This window comes from Perca fluviatilis, chromosome 6 (assembly GCF_010015445.1).
Source record: "Perca fluviatilis chromosome 6, GENO_Pfluv_1.0, whole genome shotgun sequence".
Lineage (NCBI taxonomy): Eukaryota > Metazoa > Chordata > Actinopteri > Perciformes > Percidae > Perca > Perca fluviatilis.
Window position 1 is genome coordinate 9,762,666 of NC_053117.1, and position 10,549 is coordinate 9,773,214.

Consider the following 10,549-nt stretch of genomic DNA (forward strand, 5'->3'; position numbering starts at 1 on the left):
ACTAATGCAAATAAACCACACCACGCACTAATAAGATAGGCTAACACATGCAAATAAACCACAGCACGCACTAATAAGACAACACGTGCAAATAAACCACAGCACGCACTAATAAGACAACACGTGCAAATAGCCCACACCACAACAGTGTTTCCAGGGGACACTTTTAAGTGATGCACACGTGCCTCAACCATTGGCTTTCCGGTACATAGACAGACCAACAACAGTACAATTTTAACAATTTTCCATTTTATTCATCACTAAATTCACTTCTGAATACGTTTTAGGCGAGAAATGAACTCTTTAGATTTCGAATATCTTGCGAAAATCATTGCCGAATTGACAATTTGTTTCAAAGTTTTCGGAATTGAGTAGCTCAAAAATTGTTTTCATTTCAGAACGTTAAGAAATGGACAGCGGCTTAACTCGATAATAAAGCCGTAAAATAGGCTTTCAACTCAGGACAGCACAACTTCTCACTAATACAGATAGGATTGGAGATGAAAAGTTGAACTGAATAACCGCAATCAGCTTCGTGGGAAATTAATGGCGTTTTTCCATTACATGGTACCTACTCTACTCGCCTCGGCGCACTGTACGTCCCTTTTCCATTGCAGATTTTAGTACCGCCTCAGCGTGGCTGGTCGTCCACAGCGACTGCCGTGGACGTGGCTTGGTAGCGTTGCATTTCCCTCCCGACTCATTTCCTGGTTCTCCTTCTCCGTAAACAACATGAAATCAACAAGATAGTTAACTTCTCCTGCTCCAGATTTCCCACCGTGGTCAGAAAGAACAGGGGAGACACTTTGTTTCTCTCACTATATGACTCTAGAGTCACTACTCGCTGCGGAGCTAATCGCCGGCACTCTCTCACTTCTCCCTCGCTCACCAGCTCCCCACACACACACGGCGACTCGACACACACCAGCGCACAAGTATAAACATCAGGCCACTTGTATGCTATGGAGAAAGCTCTGCGTGGAGCCTCCGGCAGCAAAAAAACACCGCTGGTTAAACTATTTAAAAATGCCGTCTGTTGCTAGCAATGCAGTGATCAGTGATGATTCTTTCCGATCAATCTGTAGCCTGCAGGGTTTCACGTCACCTTCTCCGCTCGCCTCAGCTCGCTTGGAACCTCGACTGAGGAGGTACTAAAAAAAGTACCTGTTAGCAGGTACCAGGGACTTTTTTTCGTAATGGAAAACCAAAAAAGGCGAGTAGAGTCGAGGCGAGTAGGTACCATGTAATGGAAAAGCGCCATAAGAATCAATGCCACCAACATCTCTTTGTAGCGTCAAAATGGCGCCATAGGAGGTTCGAGTTCTGAAGCGAAGCTTACCCCCTTGGTCTGTCTATGTACCGGAAAGCCAATGGTTGAGGCACGTGTGCATCACTTAAAAGTGTCCCCTGGAAACACTTCCGTTGTGGTGTGGGCTATTTGCACGTGTTGTCTTATTAGTGCGTGCTGTGGTTTATGTGCACGTGTTGTCTTATTGTTGCGTGCTGTGGTTTATTTGCACGTGTTTTATTGTTGCGTGCTGTGGTTTATTTGCAGGTGTTGTCTTATTGTTGCGTGCTGTAGTTTATTTGCACGTGTTGTCTTATTGTTGCGTGCTGTGGTTTATTTGCAAGTGTTGTCTTATTGTTCCGTGCTGTGGTTTATTTACACGTGTTGTCTTATTAGTGCGTGCTGTGGTTTATTTGCACGTGTCATCTTATTAGTGCGTGCTGTGGTTTATTTGCACGTGTTGTCTTATTAGTGCGTGCTGTGGTTTATTTGCATGTGTTGTCTTATTGTTTTGTGTTGTGGCCTCTCAGGGCCACCGTAGATAAGGGAACGGTGTATAGCACCGACTTGGGTAAGACAGTGTATTTAGGCTATAGAGCACATGGCTAATTAATATTCATTGCATGTAGTGTGATGACATCATTCAAGTGAATATTAAGTAGCCATGTGTTCTCTGGAAGAGAGAAAAAAGATCGCTGGATGCTGCTGAATTAGAGTACCGGCACCTCTTTTGGTCCTATTCAGGGACTGCTTATAGGCTATAACATTAATCATGTTTACTTTACTACTGCCCTGTTAGCTGACTGTTAACAGGTCTCACTCCCAGCACATCAAAAACGACACTTGGTCACGTGCCTTTGGCAAGTTATTTACGCAAAAAGTCCCCTAGCATCTCAGACGCAGGAGGCTTTCAACTGATTCCAATGTAGCACGGCCTTTATAATGATTATGCTAAATTCAAATTCATAACATGCGGTGAAGTAAACATGACTAATGTTATAGCCTATAAGCAGTCCCTGAATTGGACCAAAAGTGGCCTGTACATGCAGTTGCATGACATGATCATTGCATGTGTCTTGGATATATATTTATATTTACATGCCTGTCTTGGTAATATATGACTTGAAATGTGTTTTTGTATGCATTTCATTTCAGGGCTCACCAGCCACTATGGCTATTGTTTTTCCAAAGTGACGCAGCATTTTCATTAGCCACTATTTTGTGGCTAATGAAAATGGCTATTTTGTTATTATTTTGATTAAATACAGTACAGTGATGAAATATTCAGCTGTCATAAGGTTGTGTGTACAGCTCCTTTTAGTAAGAAAACATGCAACTGATTAAGACACAGACATAAAAAGAGTATTTTCTTATTGCATAAGTTGTGCAAGTGTGTCGAAGATCAATTAAAAGTGTTTTGGAGCGCGTGCTTATATGTTGCACAGAGTAAAATACAGTATGTTGTCCTGCTGCGCGCAATCTCGACTTCATATCGCCGCAGCTTGCTGGTCTGGTGTGCGGGATTTGGTGGTTGTCGGGGCAGACGGATCATCCTCCATCTGTGGGCTGCGCACTGAATCACAGGTGTCCTCCAGTCTCGGGCGGTGGCACAGTGGCCTAGCAATCAGGGTTACAATAATATGCTTATCCACTACAATTATCCTTGTTAACACAGAAATTTTCAGCGCCGTTTTCTCAGTGTTAAGCTGCTATGTGTTTAGGGGTGCTTAGGAGGTGGCGGTGCGCAGTACGGTACTCATGTGGACAAAAATCAGAAGTGCCGGTACTCAATAGACTACCGGTGAGCAAGCCAATACTTTGGCTACATCTGTTCCACAGGCATAAACATAGAGAACCAATATTTCAGTCTGCTCTCATCCTGCCATTATACAGCACAAATAGGGAGTCGCTACAAACATATTGAAACAAAAGTTGTCTGATATTGGGTCTAACTGTTTCTTAGTAAGCAAATTCTTCAAACTCAGCAGCTTGCTCAGGCAACGAGTTACTTTTTCTCTCTTCCAGCAGAACACATGGCTACTTAATATTCACATGAATGAGTCATCAGACTACATGCAGTGAATATTAATTAGCCATGTGCTCATACATCTACAATGTTTTAACCTAAGTCAGGGCTATACACAGTTCCATTATGTTTTACACAGCAGATATTTCTACTTAACTAAGACGGTGAAGGCTTGTGTTTATGTTGCCGAACTTTCAATTCACTTTGTATCATGCACTAAGCCTTGAGCACGGCTGTCTTGCCCTTAAAAACAGCCTAATAAAGAAGTAAAAGTGTAACTCCTACATAGAAGATACTATTCATTTTTTTCCCCCTTGCCTTTCAGGGCTTTCGTAGTGCATAGAAATAGAACGGTAGAATAGTAGAGCGGACGGATCAGAGTGGTGGCCAGTTTTATGTGTACTGTTGCCATTGCGAAGAACTGTGAGCGCTGAAGTGTGTTATCTCATTCTATTTCTATTGTCAATGCACAGTGTGCCATTTTCTTTTGAACTAGTCAAATGACCATGGCAAACAGTTCAATGTATTCATCCTATTTCTATGGGTTGGTTCATATCCAGCTAACAAAAATGAAATTAGATCTTGCTTGCATTTCCATGGAAACAATAGAGATTTTTAAGCCCCGTCTCATATACTGCATTTTATATCCTCCTGACCTTTAAAGACTTGACGTGATCACAGTGAGCACTTCAGGCACGTTACGAGTACATTTGATCAACGTTTGCCAGGCCTCAATCTGCAAGTCCAAGGGCTGGATTTGGATTCAGCTGATACCTCTGCATGTGCTGCATCAAATTTTACCATTCTTTTTTTTTTTTTTTTATCTATCTCGCTCAATTCACCAAACTTTGGATAAGTGTAATATTAAATGGCGGACTCCTTTAAAACTAAAGGGTCATTTCCCTTATTAATTTATTTAAGCATGATTTTTTTTGGTCATCATTTGGTGATAAAAATGCACCTTCAAACTCATTCACAGGTTTGTGAGTTGAATTATTAGCTCGCCAAGCAATGACTTCACTTAAGTGTCATGGTGTATTTGATGCTCGGGCTGTCAATCAGAATAGGTGTCACTTTCTGGATGCTTCATTGGATATCTCTTTTAGAAACTACAAATGAAAAAAGCAGTTTGCATGTTAGTTTAAAAAAAGAAGCATGTTCTGCAAATCCAACATTTGCCATTCTGCTGTTATGAAAGACTAGAGGGAAAAAAATTCATCACCTTTGATGAAGCCCACATTTCCCTCTGTGATGCGGCCGACTCTGCTCAATTGTTTGCTTCAAAACCACTTCTACACTACGTCAAAATGAATGTGTTCACCCTATATTATTGGAGCTGTTTGTTTCTTTGTGTGCTATTTATAAAAATCCTCAGACCCATCTCAGTTGACCTTTTATAAAAGAAGTAATGGAGATGGAACAGCAAACAACTGCTGCAAGAAAACGATGGAAGCAACAAAGAAGCAGGGCAATTTTAACTTTACAAAAGCAAACAATTATTGAGGACATCGAAGCACTGAGCTTCAAAGTCTTTTATTTATAGGCATTGCAAATTCTAGACAGCAGACTGGGGAATAATGGAAGAGATTTTTGCTCCCCTCTTTAAATTTTTCGAAAATAGAAAAGATGACTGGAGGGCCTGCAAAGACGCAGGAAAATCATTAAAGAAAGGGTCGATGAAGGAGCTTTACTATCTGAGGCTGCTTGTAACGTGTTGCTATTTAGTGACAAACTCTCATGTGGTGTCTTAGAAGAGAGCTGAAGTGATAGAGACAGGTTTGTGTCATGGCAAATATTTTGAGAAAGCTTCCATGGTGCCAAAATGGAGCCATCTTGTGGTTTACAGCAGGAGATGGTGGGGAAAGAGTCAATTTTAAATTAGGCAGATTGAGATGGAGCTCAGAGCGCCTGGTTGGTGAAATGCTGCATTATTCTTTTCCATCATGCTGGAGGCTGCAGAATAAAACATATCATCCATATCTGGATCTTAAGTATGTGTTAAACTGGTGCTTTAGGAAAAAAGGAGGGCTTGTTTTAAAATGAAATATCTACGGTTTGAACAAAGTAACGCCTACTGTATTCAAAAGACATTTCTATGCATCTGCTGATTACACATATTTTGGGGTTTGTTTTACAGTGGTGCTGCATTCCTTAGAGAAATCAGATAGTCTAGGAAAACATTGAAATACAGCAAACTTGAAAAAATTAACAGAAAATTAATCAGCAACCATTTTGATAATCAATTAATTGTCATTTTTAAGCAGAAATGACAAACACTCACTGGCTCCAGCTCCTCGAATGTGAGTATTTACAGGTGTTCTTGGTCTTTATGGTAGTAAATTAAATAGCTTTGGGTTTGGGACTGTTGCTCAGACAAAAACGAGACATTTGAAGACCATGGGAAAATTAAATGTTGATATTGTCCACCACGTTCTGACATTTTACAGACCAAACGATGAACTGATGTCTTGATTAATCGATACCTGAACTTGCGTCTCGGCCGATACCGAGTACCGATCCGATACCAGTGTGTCATATATTTTATTATGTTTTAACAATTGTATACTACCTGTATGGATGGGATATTATTTCTATCTTTGTTGTCGGTCTGGCTCAGGTTAAACTCTTTGTGAAACACGAACAAACACAAACAATGAATGCCACAGAACTTTCTTTTATTATCCAGTTTGACAGTCAGTTATAACAGAAAAAGAACATAAATAAACTACTTTAACGTAGATTTTCTTTAGGGCTTTATTACGTGGTATCGGATCGGTGCATAAACTCCAGTACTTCCCGATACAGATACCAGCGTTTTAGGCAGTATCAGAGCCGATCGGAACATCTCTAGTTATAATGTTGTTGATTTAATAATAATAATAATAATAATAATAATAATAATAATAAAATTGCAGCCCTAATTTATAATATCAAAGTGTACATCCCACTAGGTAGAAAGAAGGAAAAAAAAACATTTGGGCTGTGCATGGAAAACAAAGCAATAACGTTGCATCCAATTAGTAAGAGCCACCTGAGGGACATCAAAGCAAAGACTTTAACAACCCTGTTCTGTAGTTTCTATTTTTGCTTTTCTGTACAAGGAAATGATCACTGAAGTCCTGAATGGCAAGTAAACGATGGAAAGAGAGAAAGAACTGAATTTAGATTTTGTTTCGTTTCGTTTTAGAGCTGTCCCTATTCTTAAACATTTTATCAACAGAATAATGAATCAATTTATCAAGACAACAAAAGACACATTATTCAATAATGCAAATATTCCTTGGTTGCAGCCCTAATATGTTTAACAATGTATATTTCCAGAGCACAGCAACTTATCTATTAGGAGTCCTTTCTCTTCTGGTGTGCTATACAGATAGACCATTCATTCCATTAAGGATGATAGCCTACATAAAAAAGGTGGTAAACTATGACCTCCAGTCTACAACCAAATATATATATATATAAAAAAATAAAAATAAGGAAAAGTTGACCCACAATGTCAGTTCATATGATTAGGATACCTATGAGCTGTAAACAAGCACTGCAAAGTGTTCCACAGAGGTGAGGAAGCTGCTACATCACTGCTTCTAATCCACTTAGATATATATAAATGTCACCTTGAGAGAATCGACCAGCCGTTCTCCTGCATGCAGAGCAACCTCCGATGGGATGTTGATGCTGACATCGTTACTTTGCTTCATATTCGTCACTGTTTGTCCACAGTAGAATAACAAAAAACAAAAACAAAAAAAGCCAGACTGCAGAATTTACCTTATTTTGAAATTCTGAAACAGATTTCCAAGGCAACTGTAGCCTACAGATGCGTTTGCCTCTTGGATGCAGGACTTTTAATAGCACTGTTTGCTGAAAGTTAAATCTCTGATTGGAAGAGTATAAAGACATAGACTACCTACTAGCCTACATTTCTGATCTCTGTCTTGGTCACAGCCTATCTCGGGGGGACTTCCGTAAGGATCCCCTGGGGTGTCCCCGGCCAGACCCCCCGTCAGAGACCGGCCGCTCTCCAGCATGCGGGACCTGTTTATGAGACGTGAGGTCAACCTCCACCAGGCTGCTCTGCTGACTTTTAAACCCCCATGTGTACCGCACCGCGCGTGCAGCGACCCCCGCGGCTCCGCTTCGTCTCCCGGCGGAACGCAACAAGAATCTCGGAGAGGAAAAAAAAAAAAAAATCTGCATGCAACACGACAACCATGCCTCCCCCCCGCAGTAAAGCATCTCCATAAAGTCACACACACTCCTCTGCACGCATGCACCGCTCTTTCTCAAGAGAAGGAGAAAAGAAGACGGGACTGAGAAGAGAAATGCGAAAAATAAATGTACCTGTAACTCCACACTGTAGCCCTGGCAGAAGTGTGTCGGGAACACAGCCAGCTGATGTTGCACTTGGAGGGAAACTGTATAATCCATTAACCAGAAGATGCTGAATAGCGACAGACAGAGCGGGATACGCGTCTACTGTTGGCGGCAGTTCTCCACTGTAGTACAATCTGCCGCTGCTCTCCGCCCTGCTGCGCTCCCATTGGCCGCACTCGCTTATCAGCCGCGTCAACTCACTTGAGGCTGATCAGGAAGTGGTAGCTCACATCAGCAAATGTCATGGTCTGCACCCAAACTATTCATACATAGGCTACAGAGCGGAGCAAGGACCGATGATGACAATGAAGAGGCATTTAGTATTAGCAGCCTACCTTTATTAACCTATTTCATTATTATTATCAGCCTATTATTATCATAGCCTAATTCAGTTTCATTAGTAGCAGCAGTAGCATGGGTGATTTTAGACACTTTTTAGGGGGGCTCAATCCCCCCTAAATTTCATCTCAGTGCCCTTTTTTATTTTAATCAATTTTGGTGCTTCAAGTGAGAGTTTGTAAACTTGTCTGTTAGTGACAGAGGACAAACAATTACAGGTTCAAAGGGCTTAACACAGGTTTGATATCATAGGTGGCTGTAGCCAATGCCATGCACCCAGTCAAGGAAAGGGTTAACAGAAACATAGTTTTGGCCAATCGGAGGGGGTTGTGCCAGACTCCCGCCTTTGGCTGAGTCTATCTAATCTATCAGAGGGAGAGCAGAAGCGCGGTTGTGAAGTTTAACGTTGGTAGTCCCCGGAGAAGAAGTTGGCAATTCCATGGCGCAGATTAGAACCCAAATTGAAACATAAGCAACTAAATTTGCTGAATGTTAGAACAATGTGTCAAATTGATCGTTATTACTGTGATTTATAAAGTGTCAGGTTAGGTAAAAACGTTAGCGGACGTTGTTGTTCAGCAGCTAGCTCAGAGATTATCAGCTAATGAAATTACTGACTTTTGCAAGGCACTGTATCCATGTCACATTCTCATTAGGGGCAGAGCCCCCCTAAAGGTCTGATCCTAGAATCGCCCCTGAATAATAGTAATAGTTGCCAGTATTTTGGAAATGTTGAGATCACATGTCCCACTTTTCCCTTCTCAGAACATTATGACTAAATACCAAAAGTTCTCCAACAATTTTTTTTTTTTTATTCCACCTTTCAATTGTATTTGTTTGTAATTATTTTCCAGGATAAAGGTCCACATGCTCAGCCTTTTCTTGTCAAGTTTTGTTGGCTTAAGTGGACAGGTTTAGCTGCTCTAAATAATTTTGTTGACCAGTGTTGGGCAAATAACTTGAAAACTGTAATCAATTTCTCAGTCATTACACATTAGTCATTGGAAAAGCAATTACATATCACTCAGCAGCAAAAGTAATGTGTAACTTGCACATCTGTGAAGGCTCCATTAATGCTGAAAGGTACATACAAGTTTTGGAGCAACTTATGTTGTCATCCAAGCAATGTGTTTTTCAGGGACGTCCCTGCTTATTTCAGCAAGACAATGCCAAGCCACATTCTGCACGTGTTACAACAGCGTGGCTTCTGTGACGTGGGAGCAGGGAATGTGGACTCAAACGCAGAGAGAGGCAGGGAGGAGATGGATGTAACTCAGGGTAACAAAAGGCGGCAACACAAAGACTGGAACACACACAAAATCAAAAACTGACGGGCTAAACGCAGGCAGGAGTAAACACAAGTCACAGGGATGGACACAAGACGATCTAACAAGAGACAACGGGAACACAGAGGCTAAATACATGAGGGGATGAGTAAATCAGGAACAGGTGAGAACAACAGGTGAAGCACATCAGGGCGGGGCAGGACAATCAACAAAGGAGGGAAAACACATGAAGTAAATTGGACAAGACAAGACAGAAAACCAGGACTATCACAATAAAACAGGAAACTGAAATACACAATCCAAACAGGGATATACACCACAAAAAACACAGTCCACAGGATACATAAAACAGCATAAATCTATAAGGCAGGGAACAGAAAAGTACAGAAAAAACAGGAAACATACAGAACACTACAAACCGGCAACAGAAACAGAACAAAATGCAATGCAAAATGCTGAAACCCTAACAGCTTCGTAGTTAAATAGTGCGGGTACTAGACTGGCCTGCCTGCAGTCCAGACCTGTCTCCCTTTGAAATTGTGAGGCGTATTATGAAGCGTAAAATACGACAACTTAAAACCCTGGATGGTTGAGCCACTGAAGTCTTACATCAACCAAGAATGGGAAAGAATTCCAACTACAAAGCTTCAACAATTAGTGTCCTCGGTTCCCAAATGCTTATTGAGTGTTGTTAAAAAGAAAGGTGATGTAACACAGTGGTAAACATGCCCCTGACAGAGCTTTTTTGGAACATGTTGCAGGCATCATATTCAAAATAAGTGAAGTGGAATGTTCACAGACAAGATGAAAAAAGTTTTATTGATCACCTCCCTCCAGAATGTTTTAATTTTGTCACACTCCCAGACACAGTACATAAATGTTATAAGGGCATATGTTAGCCATATTGCATTTAACACAAAGGTCAGCTATATTACTGTTGTATTTTTTTTCAATTTAACAGGAGTTGTGTATGTCTGCATCAGCCAGTTATACTGGAGTAGCTTTACATTAGCTAGCAGTAGATCGGTATATTTCAGAGACTCAAACTGTGTTTTTTACTGGGAGCTGCATCTGAGTGCTGATATTTCGCCAAGTGAACACATTTTTGTCTGGTCTCGATATGAGACCAATTTGTTAAGTAAAGTTCTGGAAAAGTCAGAAACACAAGGAAGTCTAACTTTCAGTCAAGCAGCAATTAACCAAATAGCCACAAGGTTAGTGCAGCTTTGGTCA

The 10,549-nt window shown here is 40.9% G+C and overlaps 1 protein-coding gene across 3 annotated transcripts in view; it reads right to left on the reverse strand.

The window, feature by feature from the left end:
- zmat4a (zinc finger, matrin-type 4a) overlaps positions 1-7,888 on the reverse strand; it is a 277,546-nt gene extending 269,658 nt beyond the window's left edge. The window contains exon 1 of one of the 3 annotated variants that reach the window (XM_039804092.1): positions 7,659-7,888. In XM_039804092.1, coding sequence (XP_039660026.1) covers positions 7,659-7,745 — 87 coding nt within the window. In that variant the 5' untranslated portion in view covers positions 7,746-7,888. Of the gene's footprint in view, positions 1-6,931; positions 7,001-7,085; positions 7,110-7,658 lie in introns of those variants that run through there. The other 2 variants (XM_039804091.1, XM_039804095.1) reach the window with 2 other exon arrangements.
- Between the last annotated feature and the right edge of the window lie 2,661 nt (positions 7,889-10,549).